The 26,050-nt window shown below is 34.6% G+C and overlaps 1 protein-coding gene and 1 long non-coding RNA gene across 2 annotated transcripts in view; one reads left to right on the top strand and one right to left on the bottom strand.

Moving 5' to 3' along the window:
• LOC136848802 (uncharacterized) overlaps positions 1 to 26,050 on the bottom strand; it is a 263,629-nt gene that overhangs the window by 69,104 nt on the left and 168,475 nt on the right. The window contains exon 3 of the long non-coding RNA XR_010856143.1: positions 19,484 to 19,678. This is a non-coding gene — a long non-coding RNA (uncharacterized lncRNA). The remainder of the gene's footprint in view (positions 1 to 19,483; positions 19,679 to 26,050) is intronic.
• Positions 1 to 26,050, top strand: part of LOC136848801 (nephrin-like) — a 290,589-nt gene that overhangs the window by 161,497 nt on the left and 103,042 nt on the right. Inside the window, exons 2-3 of the mRNA XM_067121454.1 lie at positions 1,350 to 1,485; positions 19,532 to 19,740. Coding sequence (XP_066977555.1) covers positions 1,350 to 1,485; positions 19,532 to 19,740 — 345 coding nt within the window. The remainder of the gene's footprint in view (positions 1 to 1,349; positions 1,486 to 19,531; positions 19,741 to 26,050) is intronic.

The following is a 26,050-nucleotide window of genomic DNA, read 5'->3' as shown; positions in this document are numbered from 1 at the left end:
TACCCCAATGATTTCTTTGTTATTGAAATATAAAATATTCGTTGGCTAATATTTCAGTTGGGAGCTCCTTTGCCACCAAAAAAAAAAAAAAAGTTAAGTTTTTGTCCATGACAGGAATAATTTCCTCATTATATACAGTACAGAATGTTTACTGTAAATATAATTCTAACAACAGTTTACACCAAAAATAAAGGTGTAATTACAACCTTAATTTAATGTTCAAACAAGGGGAGCATTGTTTCAGAATTAATAAGAAAAAATAACAGTTCTCTTTTGTGTCGTTGTAGGTATGAAAATTAATTGGAATAGATTTCCTTTAATAAAACACAAGCAATGTAATTTGGCTCTGAATTGAAAATATGAGCACCAAAACAATAAAAGAATTACTTAACTTAATTTACTTTTGTTCAACAGAAGGGAATTGAAGCAGATCTATTATGCCCTGCAATTTATGTATTACGGTCAAATACCGTAATGGAATGAAATTGAAAAAGTAGAGCAAATAACCTGTTAGAGCGGAAATGATATCAGAATATCGAGGCCTCTTATACTTCTGGAATTCAAAAGGAAGGCCGCTGGCGCTGAAATAGTTACAAATTCAAATTGCGTGTTGCACATTGCACGTCATGTCCACAGCTACTGCATTTTTTCTGAAAGTGTATTGTCGTCTTATTGACAGTGTTTTGATTATAATTTTCGTGCGGTTATAACAAACTTCACTTCAATGTTGAAGTGAAAAGCAATATTTCTTAGTTTGTTTTTAAAATAATTTTTTTATATTAGCACATTTATTTATTTATTTACCGGGTTGTGGATTTTCTTTATCTTTTATTTTTTTGTGCTTCGTCTTTTTTTTTCTTTTAATGAATATAAACATTATATATTTTGGGAATTCTGTTATCAAGATATATTTCTGTCTTATATGCAAATGATAAATAATAATAATAATAATAATAATAATAATAATAATAATAATAATAATAATAATAATAATAATAAACGTCATCAGATTCATGTCGAATAAAGTCATAACTCTCAACTCACCTAGTATTAAAACCTCGTGAATTGCAATTTTCCTTGCGGCATAAAAGCGACATGAAATTATGAAATCTCGAAAAGAATCAAGGCAAAATGTGACGCCAAATCACGGAAACTGAAATCGCAACGCCTCACAAAAGAATTACAAAAGATCGATATGTTTAAATGCGAAATATGACAAGATCTTACGGATTAAAACCACATAAACCCACACTTTTTTGTTGTACCATCATAAAATAGAAAGAATTCTGAAAGGTCGAGAAACAAAAAGAGTGAGTGTGACTCTAAATCTCATAATTTCTCTATTCCAGCTTGGTTCACGGAATGGTCTGTCGTCAGAGGACAAGCCGAGTTACCTTGCCTGGTGCCACAGCCGACTGACCCTGCCGACAAGCCTCTGCTGGCGTTGTGGTACAAGGAGAGCCAGCCCACCGTTCCTATATACAGGTACGGCTCGAGTTGTAATTCATATTTTCATGTCACTGTTAAGTACAGTCCCTCTCGTTGCGTAAAATTTCATGATCGCTTCTGTGTTTTCTGAGTGTCAAGGTGAACAAAGAATTATTCCTTTTTAATAAATTCAGAATATTGGTTTCATGGTAGTTTTAAAACATCTCTTATAAAATATTGTAAGAATGGTATTGCACTACTTTCAAAAGGCTAGAAATGTGGGATCTTACCATACATTCGTATATTATTTTTTTATGAAAGGAGTAAGCAATCGTTTTTGTCGTTTATTTGCAACTGTTCATGTATGCTGTATCTATGGATCTAATAAAACAACTGGTACCAGTCGATATAGGAAGTTTCACCACCGATCATTTTTTTGTATATGAACACTTCAACTTTATTTCCTAAACCTCAGAGCAGTTCATGCCACAACCTTTATAATCATGAAACTAGATACTCTCCGTGACTTCACATTGACTACCGTTGTTTTGGCGTCAATTTCTTGTGATACTTACATCAACCAATTAATCGATTAACTTTTCAACTTTATGGAGACTGAAAAACTCGAAAACTTATTTCGGATCTTATTTGCGTTGATTTGGACCTCGTGTGTATGTGTGTGTATGTGTGAATGGGAGTGTGTTTAATTCAGCTTTGAATTCGTTACGTCACAAGTAAAGGCTAATTACGTTGCTTTTAGATAAACCATCATTGTTCATCGAAAATTTCTCCACTATGCATTAATACTACACGATAAAAAAATAAATAAATAAATGGGGGAGGTAGACGCAAAGGGGAGACGTAATGAAAAATAAGCCTATAGAATAGATTGGGAAAAAGCTACAATGAAAAGAGGAGAGGAGGAACTACAATAACAAGAATAGGGGAAACCCGGAGGGGTGAAAGCGAAAACAGCAGAGAGGAAAACTGGAGTAAAGGTAGTGAGAGAAGAGTAGCATGTGCCGGAAAGGAAGTTGCCACGAAAACCACAAGAACAGAGAGAGAGAGAGAGAGAGAGAGAGAGAGAGAGAGAGAGAGAGAGAGAGCTGGAGTTGGCGTGTGAGACCCAGATCAACCGGGGGTCTGATATTAAAGGTTCAACCCGGGAGATGCCAAGATTTTTTGACATGTGGCGTGTTAGTCGTTAGGATGATGGTAGCCTGCCCAGATTATATCTTAGTTTTGTCTTCCTTATTTTGCTTTATCCTTTGGGCGGAAGTGAATATTCAAAATAGATTTTAAAGTGGAACTGCTCCTCCTTTCCCCTATAGCTTTTTAATAAAGAGGCCAATGGAAGGCCAACCGAATGCCCATGTCTATCCTATTCGGAAAAACAGAAGAGGAAAAGGTAAAAGAATGTGGTAAAAGAGACCGAAGGATGAAGGGTTAAGAGAACAACCAAAGCAAAACTAGGAACGTTCCAAGGCTTCGCTGTGGATGAGGAAGAAACATTCACCTAACCCAATTTATTGTCATTTAGTTTCCACAGAAAAATAATTTTCGTGTTTAGGTAATGTCCAGAGACTTCACATTTCGCGGTAACTGACACACATCAAAATAAAGGTGAAAATGTTTCTGTGTGTTTTTTTATTTCTTTTTATCTGTTTTATTTTAGTTTTTTTCGGGTTCCTTACTCCTAAGAAAAGACAGCCCAGAAATCTGTTATTTCCTTTCAGCTTCCTAGAAGAGAATATTGTTGGTGACGGGTCTGTGTTGGAAAGTTCTTTTATGAGAGAGCTGACGCGGTATATCAAATCTAATAGGTAAAGGGCCTTGAACCAAGAAAGAAAAACAAATCCTATAGCTAACTCAATAGTTCACTTGAAATGCTACGTCAAAGTAATGTTTTGCCTAACAAAAAGAAACTTTTGTATCTCCGCAATACAAATTCAGTTTTAGAGAAAAAAGAAAATCTATTCAGAAACACTGCTGAGATGTGTTGTTGACTAAAAAGTAAGCAGTAGTCATGTGCTTGTGAATCTGATTACGGATTGTATTAATAAAATTAGCTCATTAATAAACGTAATCGATCACGAAAGTAGATTAGAAACAAAGATAAATCGTGGTGTTATCATTTAAAATGTGTAAATTGCAATTTACGTGTTTTGTCCACAAATAGACGCCTTTGTTCGCCTACGCATGTGTAAAATTCGCTTAACTTCTTGACACTGAAAACTCTGGTGGGAGGCAGGTGTGAATAAGATATTAACCTCTGTTTCTGTTAAGGATTTAGTAAATTTTTAGCAAAAGCCAGCTGTTCTTTTCAGGGTATATCCTCAGCCATTCCCTCCTTGTCAAGCTCGTAAATTCTTTTAGCTGTACTGACGAACAGCCTGAGAAATTAATCATTTCTCACCAATGGCAATTTCTGATTCTTTTTATATTCTCAAACCCGACAAAAACCCTCAGTTCTGGTATAGAGTTTGTTTTTCCGCAAGAAAAATCCGGTCGCACAACGCAGTGTGTTTCTTTATCTGACCCACATTCATATGGATTCACATACTGCCATTGCTCACACGAGCCAGGCATTCATCATAACATCTTGAAATTACTATCGGCAACCTGCCTTGGCAAATGCGTACTCCGTTCTGTCTTACCCATTGCTGCCTAACGCTTCCTCTAAAATTAAGAATGGCAGAGACACGAACTTCCTCATTATTTCGCGATTCTTTTCGATATTTTCGTCATAAATGTATTCTATTGGAAAACGTTCTGTCTCTTAAACCGGCCTTATAATGCAGCACCTACATACACACACAAATATATATACATATATATACACACATATATATATATTATATATATGTATATATATGTATTTATATATTATATATATATACATACACACACATATAATATATATATATACATACATACATACATATATGCATTTATTGCATATATCCATATGCAATAAATACTGCATACGTATCTGGTTATCATCCTTGATCGTGTATACAGGTCCGGCAAGAACCCGTTGCCTATTTCCGAGGATGTCCTCCGAGATATGTTGAAGGCCAGTACTACGGAGGCCCCTTTCCTCTCTCATCGGGGGGAACTATTTCGGCAAGTAGACAGAGTCGCCATGGGATCCCCACTAGGAGTCCTTTTTGCAAATATATACACGGCCACCGTCGAAGAGAGAACCTTCCGAGAGCATCAAAGACCTAAGCTTTATGGGCGGTACGTCGACGACATAGTCGTCGCAATAAAAGAAACCGACAGTGTCAGAAAGCTAGCAGATGCTCTGAAAAGAAACTCGGTGCTCAACTTCACCACAGAGCACAGCCAGCAGAAGACTACCGTTTCCTGACGTCCTGGTAAAACAACAAGAAGGACAGCTTAAAACAATCGTCATACAAAAGCAACGAACGCTGGCCGTTGCTTGAGCCCAAGAGGAGAATGTCCGGACGAATGTAAAAAGTCTGTCGTGAGTGCGTAAGCCAACAGAGCCTTCACACGCAGCACATCGTGGAAAGACATACACAACGAACTTGACAGAATTCGCCAATTGTTGACAAACAACGGCTATGCAGAGCAAATAACTGAAACTGCAATAAAAAAGAAAGTGGACAGGGCATCGCGACCAATAGTCAGAAATATCATACCAATTAGTTTAGTGAATTATTCCTCGTCCTTGTGACTCTGAATCCTGACGTCATCTTTTACCAAAAAAGAAATTTAATTGAGTATCTGTTTCAAAGATCTTGTCTTTCCATTTATATCCATTAATCGGCTTTTATTCTTTTTCAGCAGTCAATCAATCAACAGCCTTAGCGACATAATTCCATTTGGAATGATGGACAATTATATTTCACAAATTAGCCCGAATCTCCCGAAAAAGAAAATAATTGTACTCTGATAGGCAATCCCATTAAAGCTGATGCTTTGGGAACACCATCAGAAGTGAATGAATTGATATGACTCGTTTTCATTTTATTAGTTGGAGTTGCACAAAAGTGTCTCTCGCTTGTCCATGTTAAAGAACACCTCTTCCTATGTGAACGAATTTTCAATACATTAAATCCCTTCATAACATTTCCCAATTCACCAACACACAGAAATGATTCATCAGCAGGTCGATTGCATAAAACATACCGTTACATTTACTCCTGTTTTGCACAACCTGTCAGTTCTTGTATATCTGAGTCCATGCATTCCCGTACCTCTTCCACCTCCTGTCGTCAAGCACTTTTTATGCCCTTTCCTTTCTTCTCTCCAAAATTCCGGATTTCGTTTTTTTCATCAAACGCTTCACTTCCTTTCTCATACGACAAAAGCATGCCAAAATAGTCACCCATTTTGTCGGCTTGACAATTTTTTTTTTTTTTTATCATTTCGTTTCTGAATCTTTGTCCCTTCAGTAACTATCAGCTCCCGCATTCCGTGTAAGCAAGTCATACACACACACATATATATTTACAATGTGTGTGTATATATATATATATATATATATATATATATATATATATATATATATATATATATATATATATATATATATATATATATATATATATATATATATATATATATATATATATATATACACATACACATATATATATCGTTCCTCAAAGAGTGAGGCCATTCAGTTCCTACTTTTCTATTAATCAGTCGACATGGCGCTCTTAAGGTCTCCTTTTTCCGCTTCCTCCGAAAGTCTACGAAATATATGTACATTCCTTTTCATCCAGCTATCCATTTCCGTTTTCCTAATTAAAAATAACACCTCCTAGCGTCACTCTTACTTACCACTTTCCTGTATCTCATCACTAGGTCATGTTTCAGCTTTCGTCAGTTTACATAATTTACGCCAAAACATTCTTGGTAGATTCCAACTTCATGCGTGAGTAACATTAAGAAACCAATATCGCTTTCGTAAATGTTAGTTTTCACAACTATCCATTATTTGTTTTCCTAAGCTCCGATCTCTTACATCCGTATCATACAACTGCAGTTCTCATCGCTTGTTACATGACAGTCGCTCTACGTACCATTCATAATCACTGCTACGATACGGAAAAATTACACCAGGGTATCCGCCTCTCTTCATCGAAATTAATAGCAAATAGTTACTGAGAAATGTGGGAGCCTTAAAAGAGATCCATTTTTACGCCAAATCAGTCACGTTTCCGCCACATTACTTTTACGAAAGCTTTGCTTTTCTCACAACTCTTCGAATTGCATTTCATAAACTATTTTCTTTACCACAATTTCTCGTCGCCTTCAAAACCATATCTTATCAATTTTAACACAGGGAGTCCTCGAGTCCATGTGTACCCCAAACAATTTTCCTTCAACTCTTACACAAAACACACTTCAGTCAATCATCTTACACTCTTCATTAACTTGACTGAGAAACCTCTACCGTTATCACAGGTTGTGTTCTGCGTCTTGCTTTCTTTTTCAATGCACCCCCATGATGTACTAACTGAATTGTGCTCCTGTAATAATTACGGCACTATCTATCACTCATCCTGTTATAAAAGGACCTTCATTCATCTCACCCGTTCTTCTGGAGCCTGTCCATCCATGAGACATCCATTGCACACTCAGGTAAAACGTTCAGGTACATTCTCAAACCCATACCAAAGTACCTGACATGTGAAGCCTTCTTATCAAGGAAGCTTTTAATATGCAACAGCTTCAGCTTATGGATTTACATCATCTTTTGTTCTTAAACCATTGTGTTGTAACTTTATTATCTACATTATTTCAGTAATCTTACTGTATGAATATCATTAACCTAATATTTCACATTTATTTTGATCCGGAATATTTTGGGTTGCCCATAAATTTATTACTTTTCTATACTTTTACACGATATTCTATTTGTTTTGTAATTCAACTGTAACATCATTTTCGGGGCACTAAGGAATTTCCAATTCCATTTCTATGAAATATTCCCCAAAGTAAAGTGAATCCCATGTTAATGTTATATATATTATTTATATATATATATATATATATATATATATATATATATATATATATATAATATATATAATATATACTCGTAAGTGAATGTTTGTATGTTTGGACTCTACAGAAATCCGAACCGCTTGACAGAAGCAGACAAAATTTGGCACACAGCCCCTATGTGAGCCCAGGAAGGTTTATACCACAAAATCAAATCGGTACCCCGGTGGCAGGCATCAAACACAGACAAACTTAATGCAATTTTCCGTTTTTACCGGTGCTGTTCATCTTTTCTCCAATAATGTTATGGGGGTCACCAGCAGCTTGGTCGGAAAACAACCCACCTTTTCTGTTGGCGACGTCATTAGACTCCTCCCACTGCAAATCCTATATACAAAAAATTAAACTGACTGTATTAGAATTACTTTCATTCAGTCATAAAGTAATGTAATTCAAAATGTAACTTCTACCACCACACCAGTCAGCCCTTATAATCCTCGCCATGGAAAAAGCAGTAGTAACAGACCAATTGCCTCTGTGAAAGACCTTCTCCCCTCATTAAAAAATTACTCCTGCCGAAATTACATTTTTTTTGTGTCCATCTTAAGCCAAACGTATCTTAATTATACCCTGCAAATAAAATACAAATTCTTAATCAGTCCTCCTGCTATCTTTGCCAGGGAGTTTCTAAAGGAAAGCCTGGAAATTACATAGACATGTTTAGTGGAAAGATAAACTTCGTAAGTTAACAAAGAATATTGGGATTAAAAGAATATTATATACACACACGCATGCATAAAATATATATATATATATATATATATATATATATATATATATATATATATGTTATAAACATATATATGTATATATAAATTCCTGACTCACATCGGGATCGAACCTAGGTCTTTCAATTGAAAGGCAAGGGCGCTGCCCACTAGGCCATGCAAGTCATTAAAGAGGTAGAAACCTGAGCGCCACTGCACACAAGGAATTGTGTTGATTATTTCTACCATATTCACTTAGAAGGGATAATTCGAATGAAATGCTGTTAATTGGGTCATTGCCGAGTCGGAAAGTTGCGGAAAACACGCTGGTATGCAAGCAGTTAGCTGCCCCAAGTAATTCCTTTTGTGCAGTGGCGCTCAGGTTCCAACTTCTTTAATGACTTGTATGGCCCAGTGGGCAGCGCCCTTGCCTTTCAATTGAAAGACCTGGGTTCGATCCTGATGTGAGTCAGAAATTTATTTCTGTTCCACACGTGATTATGTGTTATTTCTATATATATATATATTATACATATATATATGCGTGTGTGTGAGGAGCTTTTGTTTCTTCGTAAATATATCAATTGCCGGTCAATATTTCAATATTTCTTCAATTACTCTCATATAATCTGGACATCTGATGCTTAATCCATTAAGGTCATCATTTCGACCTCATAAGGTCGGTATTCATTAATGAGGAAAGCTCGGTGTTACCCTCATACCAAGCATTTGCAGTTTGCGGTTTAAATATTTATGCAATACTTACACAGAATTAATCATCAAAATTGAAAGAGCATTAATTTTCCATAATTTGCGGAAACCAAATTTTAGGCATTCACACAATATATTAACTAATCACATTGGGGAAATCTTTCGTGGATATTTTTCAGCTATTACCACTTGTATACTCTCTCTCTCTCTCTCTCTCTCTCTCTCTCTCTCTCTCTCTCTCTCTCTCTCTCTATCTCTCTATATATATATATATATATATATATATATATATATATATATATATATATATATAATATTTTCCTGTAGCACCTAAGGGATACAAAGGACCTGAACATATATATATATATATATATATATATATATATATATATATATATATATGTATATATATATATATATATATATATATATATATATATATATATTGATATATATTTATATATATATATATATATCAAGGTGATTGCTGGCCGAGCAATGTCCGTAACCATTACAGTTCCCATTGGTATTCCAAGGTATAGTGAATTCGATATTAAACGATATGCCTGACATATTTTTATTGTATAAGAAAGTCACACGTGTATAAACGAGTGTGACTGTGTTTGTTTACGTTTATGCACTCTTACATTTTTGCATATGATTTGCTACAGACAGCAGGCGTATAGATGTATTAATTCTTATGCATTGCCAAAAATCTCTTCCCCAGCATCAAAAATTGTTTGGAAGGCCGAGTTCGCTGCATAAAGTTTCCCTTGATATTCCGAGGCACTATTTGTCCTCTTAGCCACTGAATCGAATCCTTTATGAGGCTCTTTTCAGAGGCCTGGAACCTTTCGTAAACTTACACAAAGGTCTTTTCTTCAGAATTTCCACATAACAGTTTTTGGCATATTTTTGGACATACTTTTCCAAGAATGCGCAGCTTTCTCTTGTCGTGCATTTGACATACTTTTCCCAGAATTCCTCAGCCTCTACTGCTTCCAGGCTGGCAGGAGCAATGCCCCCTGATCTTTCAGTTTCCTTTCGGTTCACTTTATCAAGTCATTTTGTATAAAAGCATTATGGTTGGCACTGCTTACGCTCTGCTCGGAAATATTTTGTTTGGGTTTCTTTTTACGGATCCTTTATTGCTCCGGAAACATTCGTAGTTTTCTCTTACTGTTGTCGAATGTTTCTCTATGAGTAATTCTGTGTTTTAGATTTGTAAACAGTAAAAATATTTACCACCTAGATTCCTTGCAGTCCACTTTCAAAATCTGATATAGTTCCTAGTATAAAATTATTCTGTTATCCTTAAACTTAACAGCACTGTTAGTTATAATATCCTAAAATTCAACATATTAAAAATATTTATTTTATCTCTCGTTAACGATTCATTACTGATGTAAAACCTAAACAAACCTCGTAATCTTTATTGCATCGATCCATGCCGCAAAGCATTCATGAATAAAATATCAACGGAAAATTAAAACCGTATAAAAATCTCGTATAAATTCCACGGGAATTAGCCTTAGCGTTCCCGGTACGTTTAACGTTTAAAATATCTTATACTGCACTTATATTCCTGGAGACATTCCTGAAAACTGTTACCAACGCCCTCTACTTCTCCAGCCATTCATTACGTTACTGGCGTCATTTTACCCACAAAGATTTTCATCTATTCACTTCACTGTCTTCACCCTACGCTCGATCCCCCTCATTCTGTCATTCTGCAATTCAGAAAGGGATACGTCCCTTTACATTTAACATATTCCTGTAATCTCTGTTAAAATGGTTCTCAAAACCTGTTTCGTTAAGCAGTGTTATTCTCGTCAATTGGGCTACACTTAGAGCTGGGTATGCCATATTCAAAATGTTCACTTAGTAATTAATACCACATCTCCTCAGACTATTAGATTTCATCTAGGGGCCTTGTCATCTCATTATTTTTAATTCGTGATGACATTACTCGTCCGTACCTGATTTATATAATGAGAAACGACACATTTTCAGTCACTCACTGTATTTACTGTATTCTAATTGTTTGTAAGAAAAAATTTAGCAATTTTTTCATCTCAAAATGGAGCCTAAATGCAGATTTTATGTGGCCGTAGAATATTTTCGCAACCTTTTGACTCAAAAGCACTCGTTAGTTTTCTATAACTAAAAATCCATTACAACTTTTTGTTATTTCTCAACAAACAAGATCCAATCGTTTAATGGTTTTCTGATTAATAAGTTTTTATACAACATCGTGTAACAGTTAACAAGAGGAAAAATCATTTTGTAATGATTTAATTTAATTCATATCCCTTTCTCTTCCACCGCTAGGTTAACTGGGTACTGGCAGTTGGCTTGTGGGGTCTTGGTTAATCATGAGCCTAATCGGTGGCATTGCGAACAGCTGATAAAAAAAAATGCCCCTCAAATCGGAGAACCACAACGAGTTCGTAGCTTGGCTTATACCCTAATATTTAATTAGAGACACAATGCATTATATCATTATACCCTTTACGTATAACTAATTCCATAGTGTTTAATGACATGGTATTTTAGTCGTGAATAATATCATGCATCGTATACAGGATTAACCAACAGGTCTTTACCGTGAAAGACTGAAAAGTGCTCTGACAAATCCCATCAGAGTAAATACATTTTTGTACGATGGATGGGCTAGCAATAATCTCTCATACAGAACAATGCGCTTTCAGGTTTGCAATTAAACCTTTTGATGCAATTTGTCAGATTAACAACAGTTTTCAAAGGATGCCCGCCCGCTTCATACAGTATTAATTGAGGCATAATAAATGACGATAATCATTCTTTACCCCTATTGCATTTTTTCTCTTTAACCACTGTTTTTTTTATAACATATTTTCCTGCCTTTAATTTATTTCTCCCTAACAGTAACATGAAGTTATATTAAAAGTAGGCTAATTTATGTTTTTTGTAGAAATGCTTTAGTATGTGTTTCAGTGTCATTTTTAGCCACATAATATATATATATATATATATATATATATATATATATATATATATATATATATATATATATATATATATATATATATAGTATATATATATATATACATATATATATACATACATACATGCATACAGTATATATATATATATATATATATATATATATATATATATATATATATAAATTATATATATATATACATATATATAGAGTTCGAAATTAGAATACATTTCCTTGGAAGAAACCTTCAAAGCCATTAACAACAAATTCATGCGTTGAAAAATCGAAAACCTAATAACAAATAAATACATATATAACGACAACCAGATGATTGCACACATAAACAACCATCAATATTCGTGAGGTAAACGAAGCTGACGGTGCATGCAGCTTTAAAGCAGTGTTGCTGGTAATGCTGCCGTGTAATATAATATAACAAATTGCAGCTCATGCTTATCTTAGACATTCAGATCATGTATAAAAAAACTAAAAAAAAAAAAAAAAAAAAAGCCTAACATGAAACAAATAATCGCTTTCCTAGCTTAATGTCTCCTATACACACATGCGCTACACGGTACAGCTCACGATAGGCTGCACACGCAATCCTTTCATGCGTAATATTTCTTATTCCCCATTAAGTAACGACAATAATCATTAATTTCCATTTTCTCTTTTAAATTTGTCTTAATTTTGGTAAAAAAAAAAGAAAACGATGTTAACGGGTACTTTTCGTTACAAAGAAACTAATGAAAAGTTATTATTATTATTATTATTAAACATGCAACTACCCAAGAAAATTCCACGATATAAGACGATCATGTGTAAAAAAAATATGCATACATATATATACATATATATATACATAAAAGAAAGGGAAACGAATAATACGTTGAACCACACATACATACATATATATATATATATATATATCATATATATATACTAGCTGACCAACCCGGCGCGGCCCGGGAAAACTCTGAATAACAACCTTTAAACTCTCTCTCTCTTAGCATCAATTTCGTGACAGTTTGTCGCTGTATTTCATCTGGGAAGTATCTCAAGCGCTCTGATCAGAATATGAATAAATTATGTATAGACATTATTCATTTCATTGTTAGACCCTTCAATGCTATTTTTAGGCCATTGTAAGTCCAAATCATGCAATAAAAATATAAAACAATATTTTCATGTGATACAGACAATTTGGTATAGGCCTAGCCCACTGATACCTTTTTGTGATATGTGTTACTACAGTATAATGAAAGTAAACTTCACTGTGCAATTCATAAAAAAACTGAACCAACCCCTCAGTTCTAATTTAAATTCATTCATTAATATTATATGAGAATAAACTTTTTTTAATAGGGAATATTCAGTCTATACTCTGCTACGCCTTTTTACTTCTTCCTATTATTAAGTGAATTGCTGCAACAGTTTCATATTAATAAAAAAAAAGTGGCATTGCACTTTCTTTTACAGCTAACTTTAATTTGTCATGCGTATTCTCTATATTGGTTATAGGTTCGTTTTTAATATTGCATAATAAATTACAACTATTATCTTTAAATGACATCAAATTCCTTAACGTAGAATGAAGTATAAAGTCACATGGATCATTAGCAAAAAATTACAGCTATGCATGTCCGCACGCCATCTATAAACGTGGTCAATAAGTACCCCTGGTAATAATGTAATCATGAATCAAACAAAATCTTTCCCTTCTTGGAGGAATGTTAGGGAACTGCTTTAATAAAAAATAGATGTGAATAAATACCATTTTATTTTCCTAAATGACAGGAATATTATTCCTTACTGTGCATGATTACATCAGCAAAAGGTACGCATTGTCGTGCTGTATAAGCTGTGAGCACTTCGACAAACGAAGTGCAGTAGTTGCCATTTCTTAATTTAATCCCTATTTGCATCGTACACATTTACCCTCCATACATGTAAATTCTGCGAGTGTCTTTCGGAAAAGATTTCCAAACGTAATGATCTACATTCCTCTAAAGTTTTAATCTAGAATTTTCAGTCATTATCTTTCAGGTAATCAGTACCAAACAACGTGAAAGGAAATTCATCTTCTGTATGCACTGAAGTGCTTTGCCAATTCGCACGATAATTAATTCCAACTGCCAGCTGCTGGAGTGTCCAAGCTTGATATTTCGATTATTCTGGACCTCATTTAAACCGGCTTTATAACAAAATACGTCACTGTAACGTCACGAAGCAGTCGCTATAGCGAGTTCCGAAGGTGAAAACGAAGAAACTAACGAATTAATGAGGAAATTCGCATTTGTGTGGCTACCAGAGTCTGAGGGTTTGCAGTGCGAGGAGTTTAATGACGTCACCAGAAAACATGGAGCTTTCCATCCAAGCTACTCGTGACTCCCAGAAAGTTACTGAAGAAAAGGTGGACTAAAAACGAAAATTTCATTTGCTTTGTCTGTGTTTGTATGAATGTCACAGGGTAGGGTTTTGATTTTGAGTTATAAACCTTCCGGGGTGACACAGAGACCGTGTACAAAATTTTTTCTGGGTCTGTCAAGCAGTTGGGATTTCTATAGTGGACAAATAAATGTACAAGCATTCACTTTTATATATATATATATATATATATATATATATATATATATATATATATATATATATATATACTGTATATATTCATATATATATATAGATTATATATATTATATAATTATATATATATATATATATATATATATATATATATATATATATATATATATATATAGTATATATTCATATATATACACATATATATAGATTATATATATGTATAGATATGTATGTATATATATATATATATATATATATATATATATATATATATATATATATATATATATATATATCATACAACATTTGAAGAGAGAGACATTAATGAGGAAAGCCTGAGTAAAATAAAAACTTTTCCATCATGCTTATCTGTTATGGTTAAATATCACTTTTATATTACAATCACTCAAGTCAAAGAAAACCTAAACTAGAGAACATCAAAGAGCATGCCTACGCTAACGTTCAAGAGGTTTATTATTGCCAGATTCCACTTTAACTTTTAACCAGTTAAGGGATTTTCACCTGAAAAATGTTAGTGAAGTTTCTTTAATTTTTATCGAAATTTTAAAAAACACAGAACCTAACTCTTTCTGCCTTAGACCATAGACTTCACCTCCATCAGCATTTCACTGAAATCAATCAGTCCACAATTACTGAAATGTGTCTTCTGAACAAACGAACTTTATAAAGACAGCCACACTAACAAAACAGAGACAAAGGCAATTCTCTAACACCTCGAAGTGAGGTCGAACGCAGATCATTCGCCCGATAACAGTCAGGTGTGCGTGTGAGTATGTAAATTTCAGGTAACTAAAAATCACTAGAACTTAGAGGCAACCAATAACTTGAACCGTCAAGCCTTAGATGATAACAAAATTAATTCCGCTCCGAAAGTTCATCTGTTTAATTATAGCTAATGATTTCAGGTAGCGCTTGAAACACTTGAAGCACCTTGATTTTTAATCTGAAGTAATTTGAAGTATGTAATCGAACTTAAAATTACTTGCTGTTTAATTAGGCGGTGTTTGTAGAGATATCAACAATTAAATTTATTGACTTTCTTCCCCCAGTGACGTTTGCTCCCCTACGCGTGCCTCTTTGGTAACCAGATTTATCAATCTGCCTTCATATTTAGATTTATGACTGTTTTTATATCTCTACAATGGTATCACCTGTAAAGGAATTATAGTTACCTTTTACAAATTCATTTCCATTTTTTATGATTCAAACATTAATATTCTTTTACATATTCTTCATTCTCCTGTTACATTATGCGTGCATTTACAAATGTGGATGTGTTTCTTTTATCCCTGCCAGTCAGACACCAATCTCTAAGACTCATCACCAGCACGTCTATTCTACTTGCAAACATTGCAACATCAACTTACTTTTATCATGAATACACTTTCATGATTTTTGTTTTACCTGATTTCGTCTTGCTTCTTCCACTTGCTCAGCCAATCACTTATCTCACTCTACCTGCTCTTTTACTTCCAAGGAATATGAATCATATGCAGTCACTGGCAATCTTTCATCTTCCATTTTCTATACATGACCAAACCGTCTCCGAGTGGTTTTAGAGTCTCTTCGCTCTTTCCAGTTTTTTGCTACCTTCCTTGTCTCATTTAAACTAGAGATGATGCTGCGCCCATTCTGTCTATCTCCTTTTACAGGCTCTTACCTACTTCCTCACCAATCTCTTCCGCATGCGTTTATTACCAATTAACAATGTAGCACACTTAAACATTTCCTGTACGCCTGCCTGCTCTCTCTCTCTCTCTCTCTCTCTCTCTCTCTCTCTCTCTCTCTCTCTCTCTCTCAAAGTGAGAGAATTATTTTCGCTGTGGGAAAGTACATTAGTCTTTAATTGCATCGGAGGATGAAATACGCATTCGAGGAGCTTAGTTAAAAAAAAAATTCTATCTGTTGTTAATTACTTAATTCAATTAATTTCTCTTGATTACATAATTTCCATTATCCTTCAGAACTACTGTAGACTTGTTTACCCCCAAAAGCAGTTAGATATAATTGAATTAATAAGCCTATAGGGTTAGACAAATCCTTCCAAAATCTCACAATTAATGTAATTAACAGTCATTTATGCATAATTGCAAGATAGTTGGAGCATCGCACACATAAACACACACATACACACGCACACACTTGACCCACGTTGACCTTATGACCTGGTTTATCCCGACTTGACTGGATTTAATTGATTCCGATGGACAAAACAACTCCGGGCAACAGACTCGATTTTAGGTTAAGATGATCATTCGCAGATCTTACGAGCAATAAATCATATTGTTATTATTCTCATAATCCATTTTATGGCTTCCTCCTCCTCTTTTTAAAGTCCGTTTTCTCTCTGAATACGATAATTACCCAGAATTCCCATCTCCATTTTCGCCTGGAGATTTACAGATTTATTTTGCCCAAATGAATAGAATACACCAGCTAGAATGTATATTTGATGGAACGGGTTTTCTGGATATTTTTGTATATTTTTTCCACTGATAATTATTCGTGGTGGTATACTCATGGTTTAAGTCACTGAAATTGACATACTTTATCACATGCTATCAAAACTATTTGGAATTATCTGCTCAGGTATTGAGGCTTATACACACGTTATACATATACATACATACACACACACACACACACACACAAGCACACTTGGTCCAATGACTGCGATTCACGAGCAAGCCAGAATACTTTGTTCCCGGTCTACAAGTGACGGGATCCTCTGTCGACATAAACTATGAATGATGCAGTTAGCAATTAAATGATTGTGGTGAGTTGCTATCAACCTCATTCTAACAATATACAGCCTCTTATCAACAACAATAAAAGATAAAAGATCGCTTAATTGTGACATGCAGCAGGTTCGTACTTTGGTTGAGTTTGTATACAACAGTTCACGAGAAACAAGAATGATTAGGTGCCGCTAAATTGAGGATTGGTCATATCGTGTTGTGAAAATCTAGCCTAATACCACTTATCAATCGATGGATGATTAGTCGAAAATCCTAATGTAAGATCATGGTCAATTTGTTTTCAATGTTTTTTTAGAACCACCAGTAAACGCGAACAAACTCTTTCCCGTGACAAAGTAAAATCGCAGGTCGTAACTGTTAATATGACTTCATTTTCATGAAGCAAATGAACTCTTCCTATGCAAATTTTCTCCTATAAATTGACTTACGATCTACATATTCGTGAGTCCTTTGTTATCTAGATGGTAAATTTTCACATTAAACCCAAAAAGCTCTGTGATGAAAATATTGATATGACTCATTTTTTTTTTTCCAAATCAACGGTTTATTGGTTATCGAGGGCGTAATGGATAATCGTATTCATTGGCATATATCCTTTGATGATGCGACGATTTCATGGCGTAACCCCACTTTAAAAATATGAAAATCCCTCGCTGTCTCTCCATCCGGCCGTCTGGTGCATTTTGACGGAACGGTCGTGGCATGACGAATTTCAATGTGCCTTGGCTCTGTATTGATTTTATTTAAATCAGCCGAATTGGCCTTTTTATCGCAGAGCATAAATATTTTCTTGGCGCGTTCTCAGCGCCGTCAGTCGCTCCAGATGGCATTGATCGTTCTTTTGGGAGACATTCGCTGTCGGTAGTTGTATGAATGAAATGGCTTTTTTGTCAATAATAACGGGCGATATTCTTACGTGTAAAACACTTCTCACACGCACATGCCTAAACACACACACCCGTTTTCGAGTTTTATATACATACATATATATGTGTGTATATGTATGTGTATGTATGTATATACATTATATATATATATATATATATATATATATATATATATATATATATATATATATATATATATATATATATATATATATATATATATATATATATATATATATATATATATATATATATATATATATATGGAATTTCCTGGTTGCACACTTCACTTCAAATCAGTACGAATACACCGATAATCATGCAATGGCTTCCCGTTGCCTGGCTGCCCTGAAATTTTCTTATACGTTTTACCCAGAAGACCTAGAATCCAAAATCGAAAATGAAATGCTAAACTATTATTCCATGCCAGGATTCGAACCAAGTATTGTGAGAAATAGTAATCCACACTAAACCACCTACGCTTCAAGCGAGGGATTAGGATTTAACTTAGTTGAAACGTTCACATTACGTCTGTGGAATTCAAACATATTTTACCTGAAATGAAAACTGAAATTCTCACTCTGTTACAATGTCGACGACCTTTGAAGGTTCTTCAACCGCCCTCCCTTGCGAAACTTCTGAATTACATCTCCTTGTAATCAAACTACGTTCTTTCATCCGATTTACCCGACCTAACTAGCTCAATACAACCTGGTAATCTATAGTTAGGATTGCAAAATTATGGACAAAAACAGAAAATTCTTTTAGTATTTTGGATGATTGCAATGACCTGCAAGTGAAGCATTTGATTGTATTTGTGATGAGTTATTGACTGTCTTTGGCGATTCTCTTCGAGTCACAAACCAATAAACTTTTTTTTCTTTTCTGGATCCATCATTTGATAAAACATGTGATTTTTCCAACTGCGTTTTTTTACATATACATTTCGTTTCGTATACCTCAAAAATCAAAATAAAAATAAAAAAATATCATTCCTTTGACGATACTTAAATATAAAAAAAATTATTTCCATGGATCATTGAAGGTTATTTTGCCAACTCCCGAGTTAAAAGCTAGATGCCACCTTAAAATGAAATAATAATGATGAAAAAATATAGTTAAGCACGCGGTTAAACTTTCATCATCTACCTTTAAAGACACAAAACGTCTATGATCCCACTGAGGAATGCCCATTTTTTTATAACCATAGCTCACTGTTGAAGCAAGAACCCCAGCTTTTAAAAATGCCCTTTCAAAATACCTTGAACAAGGTAAATATTAAAATCAACAATTTGTTTGTAACATTTATCTTGAAGTTCTGACACCAACTTCTACGAAGAATCATATACTGTGACTTACCCATGAAGATATTCCAGCTCCTAAATATCCTCTTCTCTACCATTTCAGCTACGACACAAGATCCGGGTCCTTCAGCGAAGGCATCAGATGGGCGGACTCTGGTTACCTCGGATCCAGGGCGTTCTTCAGGATCATGTCTGATCCGCCCACACTCGTCGTGGATGACGTGCGAGTGGCTGACCAGGCAGTGTACACCTGCAGGGTGGATTACAAGATTCGACCCTCAGCCATTACTAAGGTCAATTTGACTATCGTAGGTGAGTAATCGTAACCGGTATTCATCTATGATTATTATTATTATATATGATTTTAATAATCACCATCACTCTCATGATTTCTGAATGGGTGAAGAAAATCTACAATTATATGATGTATGTATGTATGTATGTATGTATGTATGTATGTATGTATTATGTATTTATTTATGTATGTATGTATATTCTCCCTGATGAAGAAGCTTTTGCCAAGTTGATCAGTTGACCTCTTCAGCCTTAACGAATGAGAGTATTCAGGGTGCATTTGATGATTAAAGAACACTTACGTGCAAAAAAAAAGACATTATTTTTTTAGTATCGATGAGAATTATTAATATTATTGTGAAAATAACATCACAATCACCGGAACTTTGGAAACATTACTGAGAGTGACAGATTAGTGAAGAGGCCAATAAGATCACCAGTAATAAGAAAGTGACGATTTCCGGCCTCACAGTAAATATTTAATGAAAATGCCTTACGGGTGACGTTATCAGAAATAAAAATATTGATTAGGTATGCAAAGTAGGTCTTAAACCGAAAGTATATGTATTCTGAAAATAAAAATAGTTTTCTACAGAATTACCGAAAAACACATTAAATCAATCAAGTACACAGGATCCTCCACGCATTTCAAGGACAACGGTATGCATAACAAAAGGGTAAGAATTGTACTGACAAGATGTACTGAGCACGAGATTAAAGGTCTAGAAGGTACTGTAATGAAGCGGTTATCAATAGTGTAAATATTGACAAAGCAATACGTCAGGTGACAATATGTAATTACCAGATGATGGATCAATCAATCTGAAACAGGTGCCATTATAATACTTTTGTTTGTGCTATACAAAGGGTAGTCGTTTTATACTCCTCGTTCAAAAATCGCTAAGTTGCAGAATGGTTTCTTTTCTCAAATATCTAATGAATGTATAGGATGACATTCATACACAAAAATTATATGTATAAACATATTAACACACACGTATATTATACAACATCAATTATCCGTTTCAGTAAACTGTATCACAGACCACTAACTTGTTGACCCCTAAATTAAACAAGTGGACTACTGAAATTCCTCCAGTTAGAAAAGAGCTCAGTATAAAAAAATTTCAATCAGACAAATGAACAGAGTTTTCAGTTTTAATGAGAGGAAATCCTGATTCATATGACGTGAAAATTTGTGTCGGAAGTGCATTAATATCATTCAAAACCCAACTATAAACTCAACCTTTAGGATAAAAATGAAGTCAAAGAGGATCACTTTAAACATAAATTTAAAATTTAAAATAGAAGAACAAAGAAAGATGAAAGGAAAAGCAGTTAAATTTGCTCAGACTTACGTGCACCCACATGCCAACACAGGTACCTTCCTACTCAGCATCACATTATAAAGGGAAATGAGGTAATTAGCTGTATTAACTAACGTTGTGTGAATAGTGATACGACGAAAATCCCAGGAAATTGTTATCTTACTGCGTTGCGCAGGCGTTATTTTTATGTATTTCTTTTAAAACTCATTCCTGCTCTCCAGGTAATGAATATAATAAATACCCAATTGAGGACTTGAATGATACCTATAGTAACTTACATTTTCAAAGATCCCATACGTAAGTGATGTATAATATACATCACTACTGTATAAGATATATTCAGGATACATGTAATATTATTACAGAAAAATACGTATAAAGAAGACATGAGTACTATTAAAAAACACATTTTAAAAAGAATGCTTGCCATGCTGCAGCATTTTTTAAAAGGCCTTTGTCCGAATTATTATCACTATTACTACTACTGTTGTTGTTGTTGATTGCTTTGAAGCAGGGCAGAAATGCCCTGACTTGCATCAGCAAGTTTCTACAGTAGGATTCAGTATGTAAAACTGCATATTCTTCATAAACAGATATGCTGTGTTCATGCAATATAAGCGTTGGCCATTCACAAAGACACACACATTCAAGTTCTAACACAAAACCAAGAAAATCATAAAAAGAATTCCCCCAACACCACAATCATGAAAACTTCCCGCAGCCTCAACCCAAAAGCAAACAGCGCATCATATGAACAGAATAAATAATAACGGATGAATTCATCCCCTGGAAAGAGACTTGCATTTTAAATTCAAAAAGAATTTTGACCTTTTACATTCCACCTTAAACAGATGGATCCCTAACCGTCATTCTCAGAAAATAATTCTCCAACGCTTCGAAACGTTTTTGGATGCCGTATCATTTAGCCTTGAGCCAGAGGAATCTGGTTCGCTGGTAGCATTCTGACAATGGCTTTGTGGTGGTGGTTTTATCTGCGCGGTGCCATGTAGGCTTCAAGTTACAACTAACACACACATACGCAGACTCAGACACACACAATCATTTACATATATATATAGTTTGTGTATATATATATACGTATATGTGTACACACAGACACATATATGATATATATATATATATATATATATATATATATATATATATATATATATATATATATATATATATAGATAGATAGAGAGAGAGAGAGAGAGAGAGAGAGAGAGAGAGAGAGAGAGAGAGAGAGAGAGAGAGAAAACCTCTCTCCCTCTTCCTCCTTGAATAAACCTGGATACATAATGTATCTTTATGACATTCATTAAAATAAGGTAGATGAGACAGGCTTTGTAGCCGTCTCATTATTTCTCCAATTTCTTTGGATTAATAAAGCAGATCATAATTGGGATCAGTTTCATCATTATTTGTCCTTACTGTTATCTTACTTACCTTCGCATAATAGGTGTTATGTCTATTAAATTTTTCATGCAATAATAATTGTTATTATTACTATTATTATTATTATTATTATTATTATTATTATTATTATTATTATTATTATTATTATTATTATTATTATTATTATTATTATCGTCATCGTTGAGGCTGCTGATAATAATCATTTGTTTTTCTATTATCATTACAAAGGATAAAATACGACCCTTTTTCGCGTTAAATCTTGGTATGTTGTCAGAAATACACTTATAATCCCTGAGCTCTACGAGGACTACCGTCCTCTTGAAGCTAAAGGTTTTTATGTGTGCTGATAGCAATATATCAAGGTTTAACGCAAAAAAAAAAAGGGTCTTATTTTAGCCTCACCTCTAAAGAATGTGATTGTTCTTCATAAACTTTATTATCTTTATAAATCGTGGTGTGTATAATCTTAAGGAAAAAGTCATATGCCTACAACCATCTCAGTTAATCAGAAACATTTCGAATACAATGAACGGAAATAAATGGTAGCTAATGTTCCCTGCAAGTAAAAACAAAAGAATGTCCTTTCACCGTTGTAAAAAAAAAATCGCTAAAATGGTGCTATTTTCCTTCCTTTTATGAAACAGAACAAGACATTGTTTTGAACCTCGCTCGTTCCATCGTGCGTAAAACTGCCAAAATTTGGTTAATTAAGTTTATAGATGGTTGTCCTGCGTTAACAAGACCATGCTTCTGAGGTCAAAATACTGATGAAAATCACGAGGAAACAAAGGCTTTGCCGATAAAATTATGCCTATCAAAAACTGAACTTGAAATAAAAAAATTTTAAAAAAGCAGTTTTAAGACACGCTTTTATTAAAATGCACTAAAAAGTGAAGAATAAATCTTTTGAGACACACCAGGATGTCTTACAATTAATCATGTCTACAAAAATAAAAGCGTTGGCCCCAAACATGGAAGGAAATGCTACGAGAAATAAAAATATTATCGATTTATTTTCATGTAGCACTTCCTTCCACGCTTTTATTTTTGTAGACACGATTAGTTGTAAGAAAACCCTCTTGTGTCTCAAAAGATTAATTTTTCACTTTTCTGTGCATTTTAATGAAAGCTTGTTTTATTTTTCTTATTTTATACTTTTTAGTTTTGACAGAAATTGTAACCGATTTATGATTGTAGCTGACGAAATTGATATCCTGTTGAGCCAAAGATGGTTTGAAAAATCCGAAGAGTTATTTACCGAATCAAAGAAGTGTCACTGTAGGGTCACTAGAGGTCACTGCTGACTTACTGGTCATGTAAGGTTGTACTGTCACCGGGATTGAGTAACCATGCAAAATTTCAAGTCCATCGGACGAAGGGAACAAGGCGAAAATTGAGTTACAAGATTTGAGGATAGACAGACAAACAGACGCAGAGGTCAAATTAAATAAAAACATGTGATAAAAACAAAAGAAAATCGGCTTCGTCTTTCCTATCAGTGTGATCCGTACATACAGTAGTTATGACAAACCTCTTATCCGGTTTTTATTTTTGATGGTTGATTCCCATTTGTTCCCTGTTTATGCGTATGTTTTTCTTCTCCTTTAGCTGGGCATGATAACTGACACCTCCTTATTTGTGTTAGTTACACTTGTGTGTGCCAGCATTATGAACGAAATTATAAAAATGTAACAATAGCCTATACCCAATAAAATAATATTCTCATGTGAAATGGGCAGAAAAGGTGCTGAGGGAATTCAGAAGCACTGAAATCACAATTTTGATAAATGCTGATAAAGAAATAAAAAATGGTTATCATCACAGAATAAATAAGTTGAATGAGATGAAGTCTATGAGGAAGACGTGTTGCAGTAGCACGAAAATATTGGAAATTTTCTCGTTTACGAAACAAAGCGCATTTATGCAACACTCAATCAAAGTTCCCCAGCAATTTGCTCTGACAGATGCATCATTACGAAGTAATGTCACATTTTTTAATTCGTTTCATGCGGCAAGATTTCACACCTATTATAGCAATAAAACGATCGATGCATACAATACAGCAAGAGCGATGTCAGATAATATAAGCACGATTCATGAATATGTCTCGTGAACTGAAATGTCCTTGGATTTGCTGTAAATCATACGCATATTTGTACTGCACATGAAAAGTTATGCGTGGTGGTAATCAGGAGAATATAGTGTGAAATATTCAGCAGATGACATGTAAGGGAAGAACAGGTGGATTTAGCTATGGAAAAAGGTACAATGTCCATGTCAGAAAATTATGAATTATCTCGTAAGTAGAAAGTAAATACAGGAAGAATGGACAAAACAAGTCATGTCAAGACTGGCTAAGAAGTGACTTGAGGTTGCTTTAACCTTACATGGCAGATTGTAGTCTTTTACCTTGAATGCTTGAATTTCTGGATGGAATGAATGGTGACTAAAGTCACCTAGTTTTGAAGGTTTTATGAAAGATAATTTTTCTTTGACTAGGTGACTTCTACTCTAAGAAGTTCAGACGTTTTTACTTTGTATTTCCCAACTCAGCACACAAGAATTAACATCAACTGCAACATTTATTTGACTCAAACTTGCAACCCTCAAATGACCCAAAATGGGAGAATAACTGGATGGTGAGAAGTACGTCAAGTACACGTCTTTCTCATACGTTCGTCTTTTTTAGTTTTCTGTAAAAGAAAACTATTGAGATGACTAACTGTCTGTCCGTCAGCACTTTTTCTGTCCGCCCTCAGATATTAAAAACTACTGAGGCTAGAGGGCTGCAAATTGGTATGCTGATCATCCACCCACTCCAATCATCAAACATACCGAATTGCAGCCCTCTAGTCTTCAGTAGTTTTTATTTTATTTAAAGTTAAGGTTACCCATGATCGTGCGTCTGGCATTGTAATAGGTGCCAACAACACATGCCACCACCGGGCCGTGGCTGAAATTTTCATGGGCCGCGGCTGAAATTTTCATGGGCCGCGGCTGAATTTCATGGGCGGTGACTGAGTTTCATACAGTATTGTATGCTGTACAGAAAACTTGATTGCGCGAAGAAACTTCGGCTTATTTCCTACTTGTTTATTCATATTATGGACTGATTGGTGAAAATTATTACGGATGGGGTGACACAGTCGCACGATTGTAGCATATGAAAATTCTGAAAGGATGGCAGAATCTTTGATGTAAGTGAGCAATATAGTGCTGTGTGAAGAAAGTAGAGAAATGTTGCAGAGACTGGTAAGAGGAGTTGGAATGGAATACAGAATTTAGGCCAAAGGCCTAGCGCTGGGACCTATGAGGTCATTCAGCGCTGAAAGGGAAAGTGATAGTAGAAAGGTTTGAAAGATGTAACAGGAGGAAAACCTCGCAGTTGCACTATGAAACAATTGTTAGCAGGGGGTGGATAGCAAGATGGATGAAAGATAGTATGAATGGAGGTACAGTAAAAGGAGTGAAAGGGGTTGCAGTTAGGGGCCGAAGGGACGCTGCAAAGAACCTGCGGGGAAAGAAGAGTTGGAAGCGAATATACGTTACAGAAGGAAAGTATGAACTGAATGATGAAGGAT

The sequence above is a fragment of the Macrobrachium rosenbergii genome, chromosome 19 (assembly GCF_040412425.1).
Source record: "Macrobrachium rosenbergii isolate ZJJX-2024 chromosome 19, ASM4041242v1, whole genome shotgun sequence".
Classification (NCBI taxonomy): Eukaryota; Metazoa; Arthropoda; class Malacostraca; order Decapoda; family Palaemonidae; genus Macrobrachium; species Macrobrachium rosenbergii.
The sequence above is the reverse complement of the archived record's forward strand: the minus strand, read 5'-3'. Positions and strand labels throughout refer to the sequence as shown.